The sequence below is a fragment of the Streptopelia decaocto genome (genome assembly GCF_964273445.1).
Source record: "Streptopelia decaocto genome assembly, chromosome: 1".
In the NCBI taxonomy this organism is placed as follows: domain Eukaryota; kingdom Metazoa; phylum Chordata; class Aves; order Columbiformes; family Columbidae; genus Streptopelia; species Streptopelia decaocto.
In genome coordinates, this window is record NC_138663.1 from 183,265,871 (window position 1) to 183,284,542 (window position 18,672).

An 18,672-nucleotide genomic window follows, 5' to 3' on the forward strand; every position below is an offset into this window, starting at 1 on the left:
GCTCAAATGCTTTTAAATGAATACTGTTATTTTCCTTAAAATTGACTACTTTCAGTAAGAGAAGTACTTGCTTAGATGAATACTGTCATGAAGAACTATTAAAAATATTTTTTTTCAGCTTGAAAAATTGACTTGGAATTTCAATTAGAAATTCAAACATGACTTTGAGAGTTGTCTTACAGATTTGCAATGCCTGTATGTGTTCTTTCTGAGTGTTCTTTCTTTATGTTAGACCTCCATATGTTGAGTCACAGTAGAACCTTCTAAGGTCACTAGGATTTAAATATAGGGATTAACCAGCTCTTAAGTACTTTTGAAATAAAAACCTGAGACTGAGAAACCATTTTGTGAGGCAGGCAAACCTATTCTGGTTAACAAAATGACTGCACACCTGGACCTGTTCCCTCCTATGTGCCAGCACATGTGTACTTCATGTGACCAAAATGGCAATTCTTCCTGCCACAGAATGAGACTGTGCCAAGGCACGTGTGCTGAGATGATCCCATTACCTGAACTGAGGGAGACAGATGTTGCATTTCAGTCACATCAGGGGAGTTTTTGGTCACACAAAGAGGAAGCACTATGATTTCCTTCAGTGGGTCAGAGGGCAGATACTTAATCATTGGTTTATGCTCTGTTAAAGTACACTAAGAATATACCATTTGTCATTTAAATGAGTTTATTTTAATGTATAATGAAGTATGATGTGGCTGGAAAGCTGCCCGGCTGAACGGGACCTGGGGGTGTTGGTTGACAGCTGGCTGAATATGAGCCAGCAGTGTGACCAGGTGGCCAAAAAGGCCAACAGCATTCTGGCTTGTATCAGGAATAGTGTGGCCAGCAGGCCTAGAGAAGTGATCATCCCCTTGTACTCCATGCTGGAGAGGCTGCACCTCGAATCTGTGTTCAGTTTTGAGTCCCTCAGTACAAGAAAGACACTGAGGTGATGGGGCGAGTTCAGAGAAGGGCAATGAAGCTGGTGAAGGGTCTGGATCACAAGTCTGATGAGGAGCTGCTGAGGAAACTGGGGCTGTTCAGCCTGGAGAAAGGGAGGCTGAGGGGAGACCTGATTACTGTCTACAACTACCTGAAAGAAGGCTGTAGCATGGAGGGTGTTGGTCTCTTCTCCCAAGTAGCGAGTGATAGGATGAGAGGAAATGGCCTCAAGTTGCACCAGGGAAGGGGTTAGATTGGATATTGGGAAAAACTTTTTCACAGAAAGGGTTGTCAGGCATTGGAACAGGCTGCTCAGGGAAGTGGTTGAGTCACCATCCCTGGAGGTGTTTAAAAGATGTGTAGATGTGGTGCTTAGGGACATGGTTAAGTGGTAGACTTGGCAGTGTTACTTTTACAGTTGGACTTGATGATTTTAAAGCTCTTTTCAAACCTTAACGGTTCTATGATTCATGTTTCCTTATACAGCTTTATTAAGCTTTTCAGTTTTCATATTTATCTGTTGTTTTCTTTTGTGTGTGTGTATGTCCACCAATAGTCATGAGGATAAAGGGGCGTGATTCTTGCCCAACACAAAGAAAAATAAGGGGAAAAAGACTGAATAAAATATGTTCAGTTTGTGTCAACAATATATATATATATATATATATATAAACTAAACAAAACAATAATTTGACCTGTAATGAACAGAGAACAGTATCACAAACTAGGTAACTCAAAATGAATCATAATTATCCTGGTACATCAGCTAAAGTTACATGTACCAATAGGCCTTTTACCAAGATGAAATGTAACACTCTTGAGTACACACAGCTGACCCTTTAATGTGCAGATTAACTGAAAGTTATACATGAACCACTGAAGCATAAAATAGATAAATCTGGCCCATAAATGTAATTTGTTTGTTGAAACACTGTAAAGTGAAACAATCATAAGTGGAAACATTTTTGTCTTTTAAATGACAACCTCAACTTAACAATGAATCACCCTTCTTTCTAAACATTGTTTCATTTCTTGCTCCAAGCAAGATTTAAAAGTTGCTTCACTGTAAGCTGGGGTAGGGGAGGAGGAAGGGGTACATTCCACAGCTGAAGGTGGACAAAGGTAGCATTTCTTTGGCAGCATAAAGTGTTTGGCAAAAGGGGATGCTTGTATTTGCACAGACATTTGGATTTATGAGAAGCAGCCCTCGCAGAGATGAATGAATGGGCAGTGTGCAGGTGGAATCTGAGTATATATCAAATGGTTCTGAAATGTGTACAACTATTGTCCCCAGATAGGACGCAGTCCCATATTGCATGCATTTACATCTCTGGGCATGATGAGTCATATGGACCCAAATGAGAATACCCATGTGTGTAAAATTAAGATCTGAGTATTTACAATGATATCACCACAGCGGTTCAGATCAGTCTAGTGTTTGAAACTTCAGCATTTTATTTCTGGGAGATATCACTAAGGTTTAAAAGTGTTGGCAAGCCTGGAGGAAAAGTATTTAATTCTTAAGCAAATAAGATTTTAGTATCATCAGCTCTGACAGAAATCCCTAATTAGTATATCTTTGTTTATAATGATATAGTATATCCTCTTTTTATACAGACAGATAGTATATCTCAAATGTGCAAGAGTAAAACCAGAAAGTTTTAAATATTTATTACATATAACTTACTGCATTCTTTTTAGTTCAAAATGGATGTCATTCCAGAGCCTCATTCAGGTCTATTTGAGAATTTCCATTTGTGGCATTTCGAAGTATCTGAGAAAAATATTTCTATCTGAAAGTTCCTGGAAAAGGACATTATAGAACCCAGGGTCAATATGTATTTAGAGATTGTGCGTGATGCTCATAAATCAGAAGAAATGAACAACTGGAATGTCCATTCAGTTCAGTTGATGTTCAGACTACTCAGCACCTCTGAAAATTAGCTTACTTACCAGGCGCCTCAATAAGGATGGATCAGTGCTTTGAAAAATGTGAGCTTAATAAATCAGTTTTGTAAACATCCAGTAATGTTTGCTATAACATTTCCATCACACACGACAGTCAGGGAGGAAATAGGATGTCTGGAACAACTGCAGGTTATGTCTCTAGACTTGACCCTGACACACTCTGCATTTGGAGGCTTGCAGGCTTGGATTCCTGGCTTTTCCAGAGCTTTGTTAAGCTCAGCGGTGTACAACAGCCTGCGACTCACTGTCATTTTCAGGACTGGAGGCCAAATTGATGTTATTATTTATGGAGAACCTTTTCTCCAGATGGAAGGCTTTCCTGCTAGGAAGGTTTCAAACACAGCAACCAGCTCTGTTCTGCTCTTCCAGTGCTCTTGTATGGATCACAGTGGAGCAGTCAGGAGCCTCCTTCTCTCTTTGCTAGCACCAGTACTGAGGAGGGTTTTACAAGACCGATCAGTGAATGTCGCAATCCAAGCACATGCTATGGCAACTTGCAATCACTTTGAAAGCAAGTGATTTCATTGGGGACTTCTTCAAAACACATGGTGTGATGTGGTCTTTGGCACTTAAATCCTGCCCTACTTCAGGCAGGGAAAACAAATCAAGTAATTAAAACAAAACAAATTTAGCTTAATGTAATCTCAGTTATGAATATATATGCTCAAATTTCAGGATTCTTTTTTTCAGCCTTACATCAACTCAGCTGTTTTGCATATGATGCCCTTGGTTAGTTCTGCTTTGTTTGGGGGCATAAATTTCAGTATGTTTTTAATATTCATTTCATATCTCTGAGATTTATAATAGATATGCGTACTTTAATACTTTAGGTAACATATAATATTTGCCTCCTTAATCTCTGGGACTGTGGCCATCAACCCATTGTTGTGTTGGTAAAGCTAAGTTTATGTACATATGTACGTGTGTATGAAAACAGGCTTAAGTGCGGATCTTATTTTGTGGCTGTGGGTGCCTGGACCTATTTAACAGGGCCATATTATACACCAGAGAGGATGACTGTTATCTGTTATGAGGGGACTCTGGCTGTGCCTTGTGCCTTGGAGGACCAGAGCTCCACACAACGGGTGGCAGCGCTGGCAGGCTCATCTGCAGGGGGTCTAGTCCAGCTGCCTGCCCAGCGCTGGGCCAGTTGCTACAGCAACTGCTCAAGGCAATGTCCAGCTAGGTTTTTAACACCTCCGCAGATGGATACTCCATGGTTGTTCAATACAACCTGCTCCAGTGTTCGCCCACCTGCACAATAAAGGCATTTTTTATGTTTAAATGGAATTTCCTGTGTTTCAGCTTGTGCTCTTTGCCTCGAGCCCTGCCAGTTGGCACCACCGGTAAGAGCCTTAGCTCTATCCTCCTTACTCATCCCATTAAGTATTTATGTACATGAATTAAGATCCCAGCCCCTGGGCCTTCCCTTCTCAGCGTTGAGCGGCCCCCGCTTTTGGCCTTTCCTCACGCCAGGTGTTCAAACCCAATTATCACCTTCCTGAGCCTGCATTTCTGCCTTTAGCTCCAAACTCATCATGCCTAATAGCAGCTGTACCCCTCTCAAAGCCTTCAGCAGAGGTGCTGCCTCCTGCCAGGGCCTGGAGGCGACAGGGCAGTGCCAAGCACCGCTCAGCCATGGTCGCCCGGGCGCCTGCCACAGACCCCTGCGCAGCGGCCACCTCCCAGCCTGCCATGGGACGGGGATAAAAGGGAGGCCTTTGCGTGCCGGCCCTCAGGGTGTGAGGGCGAAGACGCACACGAGAAACCAGCCCTACTGCCCGTCCGCTCCTGGGCCGAGAGCGCGGAGACACATCCCTCCCAAGAGCCCGCAGGCCACTGCCGGGGCGGGGGAAGAGCAGAGGCCCTGCCGCTCTCTGTCCCGCCCGCAACGGCTTATACCATCCCTTCCAAGCCGGAGGGGTAGACCAGGCGAAGCGGCAGCTAAGCCTCAGCCATCTCAGTGCCCTTTTGCCTCCTGCTCCCCTCTCCCGCCCGAAAGGTGGCACCGTCCTGCCCCCACGCGCGGGGCTGCGGAGCGCGCGACTGCCGTGCGGGCAGTACCGCGCGGCGCCGCTTCCCGCTTCTGCTTCCTCCCTCCCCGCCCCGTGCGGCCCCGCCCCGGCCGCCATGTTGCGGCGGCAGCGGGAGCGGCGGCGGGAGCGCAGGGAGCATGCACAGCGCGGAGCAGCGTCCCGCGGACGCGCACCCTGGCCAGTGGGTGCTCATTGCACCAGGTAACCCGGCGGGGCTCCGAGGTGGGACAGGCTCTGCCGCAGCGCCGATCTCTCGTTCTCCGTCCTGCCCCGCTGACTGGCCCTGGTGGGGCTGGGTCTTCGCTCGGGCAGGAGACGGGTGTGTTTCTCCGAGGGCTGGCTGCACACAACAGCCCAGAGACCTGGTGTGCTAAGGACGTGTTGAGACACAGCCTTTACACAAGGCCCCGCAGAATAGCCCCCTTCTCCTCCCCAGGGACCCTCACTGTTTCCTGTACTGCATCCCTGCCTTTTATTTTTGTGTGTCGTTAGGGTTTTCCAGAGGTCAGCTCGCCCCTGGTTTGCTAACAGCGTTGTGAGCCTTGAGGAGAGGAGCTGTAGAAGAGAGAGAGATCTTGTCAGCGAGGTCCCTGAAGGAGCCTCACCCTGGTCACCCTGCTGCTGGCCGCCCACTTTCCCTCCATCCCCTTAGTGCCTTCCTGTTTTTTTTTAAGGAAATGGTTTAGTACCCTGAGCCTCAGATTTCAAACAAACTCTTTGGAAACCCTAAGTCCTGAGCCAGAGTGAGATCTCGACTGTGCCTCTCTATAGGCTGAAGAAGCAGCCCTCCACATGGCAGCTCTGCAGATGCAGTACACGTGAGGCCTAGAACACTGCATGGGTTTAGTTTCTGCCACTTAGCGCTGAATAAATGGGAATATGTCGTTTACATTTCTTTCTGCCTAGTGTCATGTTTTAAAATTTTGAATTCACAGATCACAAAAGGTTTTAAAGTGTTAAAGAAGATGAATCAAATAGTATGTGCTCAGACTCCAAGACATTAAGAGGAAGGAGGCATTTCATAAGTGCCTTTGTGTTTTGGTTTTTTTTTAGTTTTATTTCCGAAGGAAATGCGCCTTCCACTCTCTGTGGGTCGGGTTTGTACTATGCCTGTTTCTTATGCCTCCCAAAACTTTTGAGTGTTAATTTCAACCAAACCTGATAAAAAAGAGGAACTCTTTTGATGAGCTTTGTGAAAATGCCTGTGATGATGTGAGAAATACTATAAATGGCACCACTGAAGGAAAGGTATAGCAAGAGCTTAGTTCAGCAAAGGCTGAAAACAAAGCAGAAGCTCAGTCTTGAGGTATGCATCCATAAAAAAACAGGTTTCTCTAGTTATGTGCAAAACAGAACCAATTGTTATGATTTTGCCGATTCTTCTTCTTCTGGTTTTAACTCTTCAATTCCACTCTTTGGTATCAGACATGCTTGATGCTTAAGAAAGGAATTTCTAAGTGCTGAATTATTTTTTTTTTAATATTGACTCTCTGTAGACTAGGATTTAAAGCTGAATACTGTATCATATGACTGGTTATGCCAACAGATGTCCATACTGTGCAAATATTTACAAATATGTTTAACTTATGCATGAGTAGTCAGTTCTGTGCAGTTAGTTAAATTCTTCAGTAAGTGCTTGCAGGATTGGAGCCAGAGCTTGTAACTTTCATGAAGCCAGACAGTTTGTATTACCAATTATGCCAGCACAGCTCTGACAAGATTTATATAGTACTCCAGACCCGTAAGAAAGTTTATTAAACCTTAGTAGAACCTCAGTACACATACTGATTTTTTAAAAAGTCCGTGGCTAATAATTTCAGAACTCCACCAGTGATGAGACTAGCTAATCATGAATAGGACTGCTGAAATGAAATATATTTAATGATTTCAGTTTTGTTTTAAGATTTTTTTTCAGCAAAGAGATTTTTAAAGTTAACATCTCTCACTTCTCAAAGTTTTACATTTCTTAACGACTTTGTTGGATGCATCTCAGAAGTTCTTCATTGGCCATTTAGCAGAATTTGTAGTAGGAAGACCTGATTACTCTTAGGAATGAAGATGGATGCAGGTGGACTTATAAGAGAAATGCTTTTGCTTTGACTATGTTAAATTTTATTCATATGGCAATCCGTAACTTCATAGCACACACATGTCATAGGCTACATACATGCATAAAAACAATTGGTGCAAATAATTGCAGGATCTAGTTTTGGATGTGAGTTTAATACCATTTGTTAATAAATCTACCAACAGCTTGTTCTTTGTTGAAATCCTGATCATGGCTAGAGGAGTAAGGCAGTTGGAGTGGCTGTTTTACCAGTGATGTGTGTTATCCCAGCCCTCTTGAACTGTTCTAGAGAGCAAGAGTGTAATTTTCTGTTGCAAGGGTTTGACTTTATCATTGTATTTCCAGTACTGTAAAACTTTGATCATTAGTGTCCATCTCATGCCTACCCATCTGCCCATCATAGGACAGAGCTACAAACTACACAGGTCAGCAGGTACTTTGCATGGATTATAGAAGCGGGTGAAAGTGGAAAGGAGGAGCAGAGTTGCTTGAGTTGAGAGACAGAGCTGATGTTTCCATCAGCAGGCCAGTGGCCCTGTGCTTTGTTTCAATCAGTCTTTGCCTACCCTTGTTCTTTCCTATGGCAATGAAAGAGCCTCATACGCTGTTCTTATAAGTAGCAGCCTGATGACAGTGTTTGCTCTCACCAGCCCTTTGCTTCACCAAGACAGTCAAGCTTGACATGGGACGGTCACACAAGGGAAGTCTAAGTATGGAGGGGAAAGGAGAGCCTCAGACAGTTGTATTTGGGCAGGCTGGTAAGCAACTTCTAGGTGAGGTAGCAAGTTTTACTTCTAGAAATGGTAGCCTGCCCTTGTCCTGGTGAGAGCTCTTGTGGTACTGTTTCTGCTGATACATTTTTCCATGGAGGCGGAATGATTTTATATGCAAATACAATAATATTTTTGTTTTGTTTTTATAAGCGTAATTGTTCCTACGTTAGGGATTGAAACACCAAGGGCAGGACAAAGAGGAAGCTTTGGGTTGGGAGTTTAGGGGAGAGGAGTTAGGAAACATAGATCTGGTGGAGAAGGTACTATGACGAGAGGATAGCAACCATGTTAATCACTCCTGAAAGACTGAAAGCTACTAGTGTGCATTGAGCAGCCTTATCATGGACTTTTAGAGGGAGGCTGGGAAATGGATGTGAACAGTCAAGAGGAAAAATGATGAACAAACAGGAAGAGGGTAGGTGGAGGGATTGGACATACAGAGGAAGGTGATGAGGACGGAAAACTTGGTGAGGACAGAAAACTTGGGCATATAGGTAGTGGTAGAGCTGTGCATGCTGGGCTCAGAATAGAGTCAGCTCTTTGAGCAGTTTCTCCAGTTGCAGATTAACTGTTCTGTGGATACACAGGCACCAGATTTGGCCTAGAGCAGATTCAGCTCAGCACTAACAGTTTATTAGTTCAAGTGCTGTGCCATGTTAACATCTCTGCTGTTTCCAGGGCCAGCTTTGCAGTGCAGCTGCTTTCAGGCAGTGTCTGAACTAATAAGTCCTGATGGACCCAAGCTGGCTCTGTGCAGACCCACTTGGGTGTTTCTGTGCTCTGCTCCATGTTCCAGGGGATTTTATTAGCTTGGCTGGAAATCCGAACCTGAGCTTGCTTTGAGCCGGGTAGTTGACGTCGATGGTTAAGAAGACCTCCTGAGTCCAAAGTTCTGGAGGAATCATGGTACAGAGACACCAAAGTGCTAATAAGTCCTGAAGGACCCACATGGACTTCACTGGTGGGTGGCCGAGTTTCCAGGTTGTGCTTTTCTGCATTTCTCATAGCAGCTGGATAATCAGGGATGTTATATTATTTATGTATCCGACCCTCCCTTTACCCTTGAGAATGTAGAGCTTCCTATACAGGCTTCCTGTTGTGTTGGTCTAGCTATTGAACAGGTACAAGGGTAGCTCCTAATTATTAAAACTGGGCTATCTTACAGCTAGGAAGTTGCTAATTATGTGCTTTTGTAGAGGAGATTCTGTCTGTGTTTACTGAGTATTCATGTACATTTAAAAAAAAAATCTTACTAGCTGAACAAATAAGGTTTGGTGGTTTGTTTCTTTTCATGTGCATATAGAAAAATTCTGCTTGCTTTGTGAGTTGTGTCCATGGAAGTACCATTTTTAATGTTTTCTCTGAAAACCATCAAAACTAGAAGTTATTTCCTAGATATAGAAATAATGCTGAGATTCCACCTAATTTCAAGGTTCTAAGGGCAGGGCTCTGGAAAATCCTCAAATAGTGCAATAAAGTCGCTGTATGTGGCATAGATCTCATCTGGGCTCTATGTAACAAATAAGACATCTTATGTAATGGCTTAAAACTGGTCTTAAAACCAAAATCACACTACCTGCTTAACAGAATGGGTGTGAAGGGCAGTCTCTTTTCAGTACACTTCTCAGGGATAGGTGTTATGTCAGAACTGGAATTATTTATATCCTTCACTGGTTTTAGCAAAGAGGTCAGGAATTGACGACAGTTTTCCAAGCCTGGTGTTCGACTGTATACCTGAAGTTAAGACTGCTGTATTTAATTTGTTCTATGTTTGTCTGTATTAGAAAAAGAAGTAGGGGTTACCTGCAAGCTGAAAATTATTTTCAACCTTTATTTTTCTGAACTACACAAGTTTAGATGAGTACATTTTTTTCAGTCTGCTGTTTTCTTAAACAATACATTGATTAGCTTTTTTATTTTATGGGAGCTGCCATATGAATAGCACTGGAAGGATTGCAAGGCGAAGGGAAATCTAACTATCCTATTATTTTTAGGAATTACTTATTTAAAAATAAAAGGAGCAGTTTCACATTAGACTTGGCAAGTTTTTTGGACAAATCTCATATATGCCAGAAGTCAGATGGAGACAGAAATAAATGGACTGTCATGCCAAACTGTGGGGCATCAGCACACATTAAATTAATCCTTCATTCTTTCAAATGAGACTAAAGAACGTTTGTCTCTGCAACAAGAGAGGAAGCATTTGTCTTGAAAATTTTGGGTCATATTGAAAGAAGATGTCATGGCAAAAGAAGTTGTGGAATACTTAATGCATAAAAGTAGTTTACTTAAAAAGCTAAAGTAGGACAGGTTGGTTTTTTTGTTGTTTTTGTTTGTTTGGTGGGTTTTTGTTTGTTTGTTTGTTTTTCATTATTGCACCTTGCACTTAAAACATGCTTTGATACATGCTTCTGTTTAGCATCTGAAAATTCAATTTTTTTTACTTCAGTAAAGCTTTTGACACAGTCTCCCACAGCATCCTTACAGCTAAACTGAGGGAGTGCGGTCTGGACAGTCGAGCAGTGAGGTGGACTGCGAACTGGCTGAAGGAAAGAAGCCAGAGAGTCGTGGTCAGTGGGGAGGGGTCGAGTTGCAGGCCTGTATCTAGTGAAGTGCCTCAAGGGTCAGTACTGGGGCCGGTATTATTCAATATATTCATCAATGATTTGGATGAGGGAATAGAGTGCATTATCAGCAAGTTTGCTGGTGACACCAAGCTGGGAGGAGTGGCTGACACGCCAGAAGGCTGTGCTGCCATCCAGAGACCTGGACAGGCTGGAGAGTTGGGCAGGGAAAAATTTAATGAAATATAACAAGGGAAAGTGTAGAGTCTTGCATCTGGGTAGGAACGACCCCAGGTTCCAGTATAGGCTGGGGAATGACCTATTAGAGAGCAGCACAGGGGAAAGGGACCTGTGGGTCCTGGTGGACAACAGGATGACCACGAGCCAGCACTGTGCCCTTGTGGGCAAGAAGGCCAATAGCATCCTGGGGTGTATTAGATAGGGGATGATCAGTAGGGTGAGAGAGGTTCTCCTTCCCGTCTACTCTGCCCTGGTGAGACCACACCTGGAATATTGTGTCCAGTTCTGGGCCCCTCAGTTCAAAAAGGACAGGGAACTGCTGGAGAGAGTCCAGCGCAGGGCAACAAAGATGATTAAGGGAGTGAAACATTTTAGAAATTAGCAGTCTGGGCATATTTTACTTAACCTCTCCCTAAATTGGCATTTGCAACCCCTGAACAAAGCCTTTGCCTGCAGGTAATTTGCACCATTTTTTATGTCATCTCTTAAAAGGCATACCGAGCTCAGCTGTGTATAAAGCAGATCTAACTGGCAAGCTAAGGAGCTAGAAGGAAGCACAGCAAATAAAACAACTGAAAAGAGATGTTTTCATATGTAACACCATCTCCTACTTCTTTCTGCCATCTGGCTTGGAAGAGACCAAGTTATGCCAACTTAGGCCTCTCTGCACATGGGAATAGGGCTGATTCAGCCAGTAATACAGCTGCACCAGTGTTGACCCTATAAATACTGAGAAGTCTGAAGTTTTTATCCTTTCAAGTGATAACCTCTTCTTGAACTTCTCAAGATTGACCTCTCCTTCACTGAGCTCAAACCCCTGCATTATCTGCCTAGCATCTAGATTTCAGTAATGGATGAATTAGTACTGTCCATGGCTGCCAGTGAGGCCATGAACGTGTTTTTTTTGGCCCAGGAAGTGAACTGTGCCAGCATGAGAGGAAGCCAAAAGATGCTCTCAGGCAGAAGTCTTAATATTTAGCTGTCTTGCATAGCTGCGTACTGGAACAAAAGACCACTCAAACCACCTAGTAGCATTGCCATGTGCAGTTTGGCTCAAGATAGAAAACAGTGCCATTTTTAGATATCATTGTGTTTTATTGTAGGATTTCTAGGTGACACAGGAGCCAGAAAGAGTTTAAGAGGTGTAAATTATGTCACATTACATGTTGTTTCCGTAGGGCACCAAATAGTAAAAGCTGTGATTACCAAACTGATAACCATGTTATCATCAGGGAGTGAGCTGAGGTGGGGACCCCAGGTCTGTGCTTTTTAATGGCCTGTGATCTTTGGTCCTTTGAAGCCATTCATGAAACTGTATCCTCAGTCTATGCACACCTCAATTCAATCATTATGCTAATAGTTAATTACCTTGTAATTTATAAAAATTGTCAAAAGTTTGGGTGGTACTATGTGCTGGATTTATTAATTCATTTTCACTGGGCTTTTTTCAGGGCATGCTGCTGGGCAGAGGATACAGGCACTGAATTAAAACCATTTAGTCTTCAGGGTTGACTGATTCTAATAAGAACATGGATAAAATTATTATTAGATCTAACATGTCTGTACCCTTAGGCTACATAGTTTCAAGTCTTCCATAAAATGTCCATTTAATGGGCTGCATCATAACGTCTACATCTGACACACCTTTCAGGCATGTTTAAAAGTTAAGAAGGGAATGGAAAAGTCTTGTGTAGCTGATGTATGGTTTAATATCTGTTTTTAAATGAAATCTTTACTTTATGTGTCCAGACTTTTAAATAATCCTGTTTTCTTTTTTTTCTTTTTTTTCTTTTTTTTTTTTTGCAGGGCAATGGTGCTAGGGAGATTTGTGCTGTCTGAGGGCTTTTTCCTCTTACACAATTGATAGATATTTACGGCCTTCTTGCTTGCTTGGCTAGCAGCTTTTTACATGGGAGCTCCATGTAACTTGATATTAGTCTGTTGCATATAGTAGTCTATAAGCAATTTCTTTTTTTTTTTTTTTTTTTACAATAAAGGTGAATAGACCTTGAATCATCCATAACAGTTTCATAGATCTTAGTGGGAGTTTTATGCACTTTTCCAATTTATTAATGTTGTTCTACCAGCTAACACTTTTTTTTAATGGCCAGATTCATTAGTGTTTCATATCTATCCATTGTGGAAGAAATTATTGCCAGAAATCCTTTGACAGCTGGTTCATTTTCACTTTGTTCCATTTATATATTTTATAGAATTTGCCTGGTTGTGTGTCTGACCTCCATGAAATATGATAGGCTTTTCTCCTTTTCTGTAATGGAAAGCTTTGTTTAAGCTTTTATAGTCTCTTGTGCTCAGCTTCGGGATTCTGAGGTTCCTAGACTCCAGTACAACTGATGGATATATCACCCACATTTTTAGATGGGCTTTGTGTGATTTGATTAATAGTGAATAAACAGTGGACTATGGCTTAAGCAAGGTGTTAATAGACATATCAGCCTAGTGTTGGTGTTTAATTGTCTTGCATTGTGCTTACCTCAGAAGTCCCTCCTCTGGTACAGCTGTACCAGAGGATTCATTCTGCATTGCTGGAGGTGTCCGTAAGTTCAATGAAGATGGAGGCATATAGAGTCATAGAATGCTTTTGGTTGGAAAAGACCTGTGAGATAATTGAGTCAAACGGTTAACCTGTCACTATCAAGTCCACCTCTAAACCATGTCCCTAAGAACCTAATTGATGTGTCTTTTAAACACTTCCAGGGTTGGTGCTTTAGGGTGAGTTTGACTGTCTCCTGTGAGTGTCTGTCGTCTGTCTTCCCTGTCAATTTAGAGAATAGCTTGCTAATTGAGACGCCTCCTTGGGACAAGATTGTGCCCCTGCTTAACCTTGTATTTGGTTTTTATATCCTTGTAATGAATGTTGCTGTAGGAGAGTAGCATGCTGTACTGGCACATCTGTTAGTAAGCTGACCTGTACTGACTGTGTGTTACCTGCAGCTTATAGCAGCAAGACAGTTAGTAGAGAGTACAATGTTCAGTCAGAAAGGTCTCACCTATCTCATTGTTATTCCTGCAGGTCGGGGGTGTCAAACTCATCTTCACCAGGGGCCACATCAGCCTCGGGGTTGCCTTCCAAGGGCTGAATGTAATTTTAGGACTGTGCAAATGTAGCTACTCCTACATTTACTACATTTATTACTCCTGCATTTACACTTTTGTAGATGAACATGTTTCTCAGGGCTGAGCTATGGAAACCATTGTAGTAAGTGTAAAGGCAATCATCTGAGATTTTCCTTTAGGATTTAACAAAAAAAGCTCTTCCTGTAATGTCCCTTTGTTTGCTTATTTTCTGTAGGATTATTTCTTATCCGAATGTGAATCTTAAATAAACAAAAAAGACCTAGTTTAACTCTCAGTTTTGCTAGAAAATTGCTACGGTACTGCTTTTTAAGAAGACTCTATTTAGCTGTAAGAGAACCTTGCCCAAATACAAGGGCTGATAAATATAATGACATTAAAGAAATCCAGTTACCTTTCCTGGCTAAAGGCCAGAACACACACAAGTTAGGTTTGAACACCTAACTTCAGAAATCCCTTGCTCAGCATTTTCCTAGTCACAAAGTGTTTGCATTCAGATAAAGAAAGCCTTCTTCGCCCTTAAGGCCACTCTAATATTGCATTGTTTTCCAAGCAGGCATTCTCCCAATTGCCTCTTTTTCTCTCCCAACTTGACATCTATTAGAGCCAATCTGTAACAAAAATATACTGCAGATACCTCTGGAAATGAGGTGGGGTATTGCCTACATTTTGAGGAAACCAAAGGTAACAAGAACTTAAAGAAACCACTTTTGCCTTTTCCCCACTTTGTCCTTCTTCCCGTGTCCCTTCTGGTAAACCATCTCCTGTGGCAGCTGTGTGGAGAATGTGACCTATACTTTGATCCCATCAGCATGAGATACTGGGACTGAAGGCTGCAATTCAGACTGTTCTTTGGGGTATGATCAGTGCTGTCCTCTCTGCAGTGGTGAACCCCATGGAGCTTGGGTAGGACCAAAGAACTAAATGGGGCAGCGGAGAGGGTGCTGGGCCTGGGATACATGGGACTGGCCTTAGTGGCAGAGAGTGTTATCTGGCTCGGGTAGACAGAGGATTGGTGAGGAAGAGATGAGACATTGTATGCCCTCGGTTTGTTATACTGAATGCTGCCTAAATGCAGGTGTCTCTCAGGCTTAGCAGAGATGGATAAGTTCACTGTGTTACTAGAAGGTTAGGAAAATAATTTATCAACTAAATAAATATATGAACTTTATTAAAAGCAGCCACATTAGGAAGGATTATCTACTTAATTGTTCACGTTATACACGATGCAACTTAGGGCTCAGCTGGACTCATTCCCAGTGCTCATAAATCTATGCATGAAGAAAGCAGAGCAAGTGAGCGCTAAAAGTTCCTTTGGGGTTTTTTTGTTTTGCTTTTTGTTTTAAATTTTGAAACTCACATTTAGTGTGTGTATTTTAACATGTTCATGTGAAACACATCAAAGTAAACACATGCAGTGTGTTTCTTTCACTGTCATTAATCACTGTAGTGTTTTAAAAAGTAACAAAAAATACACTAGTGTTAAACTGTGGTAAAGAATTGAAATATATACAGCTCTAGAAATTTGAAGTTGGCCTTTGCCAGGACAAATGTAGCTTGACAACCGTGTGTGTTTATGTATCAGCATATGAAGCAAGTCTGGTTAGCGAATACAGACTTTTTCCATTAAAACCCCCCAATATATATTGAATCTTTTTAAAGCACTTTTCAAGCCACCTGAAGACTCAGCTAAAAATTCAGGGGAATAAAATGACTGTAAATTCTCTGAACAGCTCTGAGAACTATTATCCTCCTATACTTTACCACAGAACACACTTTTTAATCCCTGCTTATGTCTTTATCTGGGCAATTTCTGTGGCACAACTGAAAAAGGGGAAGGACGATGTGGCACTTTCTGTTCCTTCCAACAGCCTCCCTTGCGAATAGCTGTGCAGCCCGTCTCTGTTGCTCTTCTCTGCATTCATCAGGAGCACTGTAACACAAACATCAGCCTGATCACTGTCAATCCATTCTCTGGGGTCTGGATACTGGTGGTGTATGTGAAATGCTTTAGTAATTTTCCTTGCACTGATGGATGCCTGTATGAAAGGAATTGGGACAGAACTCGCAGTGTGCAAGCTAAGAAAGATGATGCTGTCATGTTGCTCTTCATTCAGATGTGGGAAGTTGTTTTCATAAATGGAAGCTAGACTTTCCCTACAAAGAGAATTTGTATGGAATATATTCGTAATTAACTGGGGATCCTTGTAGATGTTTTTTCAGACTTGAATCAGCATCCTTGTGGGAGCTGTTTCCTTTATTTATTTTTTTTTTTTTTTAAATTTTACAGAGAAATTGTACTTTTGTGGCTCTGCTTTTTGTCTTTGTTTTGCTTAAAGACACAGAAAAGAGAACAAATGTCAAAGGCGTAAGCTAGAGGTGCTGTATTCTCTCAGCTTCTTTTTTCTGTGGGGGTAATTAAATGCACTCTTTATTTTTCAAGATTATACACAACAGATTAACAAGTGTGCATATTTTTCACAGAAGTAACAACCACTCAGACAATTCCTGCCTGGTATTCCTGACTTCCTGAAAACTTTAGAGGAACACTGTTTCTTCCAACAAATATTTTACCTTTTGCACTTTTAACTTTTTAAAGTCTGCTCTGTGCTTGGCCTGACTTACCAAAACATTCTCATTGTCTTTGTGACTAATCAGGGCAATGAATCAGTTCATCTCACTTAACTGAGATGTCAAACTTAGGAGCTCTTCTCCCTGAGGCTCTCAAGGGCGAAGTGGATTTCAAAATTTAAATCATCCCCAGGTGTATATCTTTCCTGCAGCAGATAGAGAGTGCCAGAAAGTCTGGAATCATACATAACTTAGGTGCCTTGATCAGTTAGGGTGAATTTGGGCTGAGGCATATAACTTTTAGTCAGAAAATATATGAGTTTTCCAACAGGGTCAATCCAATTAATTCTCAATGTCTTGGAGAAGCATGGCAGAACGTGAAATACTTCTCAATTTACAAGTTCATAACTTTTTCCTCTCCCCCCACAGAGGCTGCTACTGACCCCCCTAAGACATCTGACAGCGAACCTTTGTTTACAAAACTACGCAATCCAAGCACAGGCAAGTTTTGGAACTGACATGAGCTTGTTAAGGTTCTGATTGATTCCCTCCACCACCAAAAGATTCATATTTTGCAAGCTGAAATAATGATGATAGTGTAAGTCTTAAGTGCCAAAGATACTGTTGGTGATGCCAGATTGTTAATGCTGTGCAAACATTTAGGATTTCTTTTATACTTTTAATTGGTTGAACTGTTTATTCATCAGGAAAATTGGCAGCACAAAAAAGAGATGTAATTTAACTTTTGTTTTTAAGTGCATTAGTTATGGGGAGCTTACAGTGTTGGGTGTTGAGCCTGTGCTTTTTTTAAATCCAAATTTAGGCTTCATAGCAGTCATCTTATGCTATAAAATAAATAGTCAGAATTAGAAGAAGTGATCCAGTTATACTTACCAAGCTTTTTGAATCTTTTCATTTTTAAATTTAATTTTCTTCTTTCCCTGGTCCAAGTGGTGGCATCTCTTTTCTTGTTCATAGAGAATGAGGCACTAAGAAGGAATTCAAAATACATTGGAAAGACCCGCAAATGCAGGTGATAGAATGACACCACCGTCCCACAGTTACTTTCTTCCAGTCAGATTGTTCTTTTTGTCAAAGAATTGTTATTATTGTAATAACTGGAGTATGAGATACCGCAACAGAAATGTGCAGTAGCCTTGGTTAGAGTAACATTATTTTGTTTGAAAAACACATTTCATGCTGTTTATTTCTCTTTTCATAAGCTAATTTTTCATTCTATAAGTTTAAGTTGTATGGTTTTGGGTTGAAATTCACTGCTCATATTTATATGTTTGTAACTGTAGTCTTCAGTTACAACGTCACAATATAGTAACTGCTACTTGTTCTTGAAAGAAGCAGCTAGTTAAAAACAAGACATACAGAATGGGAAATCACTTTTCATACTTGTTTTTTGATTGTTCTGTTTTATAGTGGTAATATATAGCCATGGATATTTTACACCTGCTGTATTATATTGGCTTTCTAATGTGTTATGTTTTTTAAAGTGTAGATGTTTCTTTGCTTTTCTCTGCAGTAGAAGAGATCTATTTACCTTGTAGAATCTGAGATCTTTGGAAAGGTTTCTAGGAGAACCTAAAATACAGTGATTGCCTGGGTGTGTTCTTTCAGAATTTACAGGAGCTTATTGATAGTCCTGCATAAACTTTCAGTTTTGTAGCCTATTATAAGTATAGGGTCTGAAAACTAAAGGACTGAGAATACCCTATTAATATATTTTCTGTACATTTGGGTCTAACAGATGAATTGTTGATGCCAGATATTGTATAAATGCACACTGAAGAACTCAGCACACTACAGAATTCAAGCTAACCATTTTATTAAATGAAGTATGCGTGATCCTTTTTATAGACAGGTGAAAAGGACAAAATTTCTATCCCTTACAAAGACTATAAACTAGGATTCAGTCTGCAATTCAGAAGTACCACAAGAAGCATTTTTCAAAGTGCTGAACTAAAAGAAGAGAAACAACCATGCCGCAAGATTTAAGCAGCTAAGTGGAGTGGTCAAGTTGTGAGCAAAGCTGCCTAGGTTCTCTCTCCATCCCCTAGAGTTTCTGTATAATGATACTCTTGGGAATCTGTGGAGACTGTCCTTCTAACATAAGCAAATAAATTAAGGAGCCGGAGTTAGGCAATAGAAGTGGTCCCTTAACCAAGATTTCCTGGCTTACCACCACACTTGCAGACACACTCACTGGTAGGAGTCCTAAGTTGTTCAGCGAGCACTTCTTTGAGTAGTTTGATGTCTGGTGCTGATACAACGGTGGTGTAGGCCCTTGCTGAGAAGTACATGATGATGTTGAAACCTGTGCTCCCCCCTATATACTCTTCCTCTCCTCAAAAGAAAAAATATTATCAGAGAATTGAAAGCATATCCTTAGGTGAGGTTAAACATCTGGT

The 18,672-nt window shown here is 41.5% G+C and overlaps 1 protein-coding gene across 2 annotated transcripts in view; it reads left to right on the top strand.

Moving 5' to 3' along the window:
* Positions 1-4,992: 4,992 nt before the first annotated feature.
* RNASEH2B (ribonuclease H2 subunit B) overlaps positions 4,993-18,672 on the top strand; it is a 37,909-nt gene continuing 24,229 nt past the window's right edge. The window contains exons 1-2 of one of the 2 annotated variants that reach the window (XM_082076211.1): positions 4,993-5,141; positions 16,682-16,753. In XM_082076211.1, the coding sequence (XP_081932337.1) occupies positions 5,078-5,141; positions 16,682-16,753 (136 nt within the window). In that variant the 5' untranslated portion in view covers positions 4,993-5,077. The remainder of the gene's footprint in view (positions 5,142-16,681; positions 16,754-18,672) is intronic. The other variant, XM_082076210.1, reaches the window with a different exon arrangement.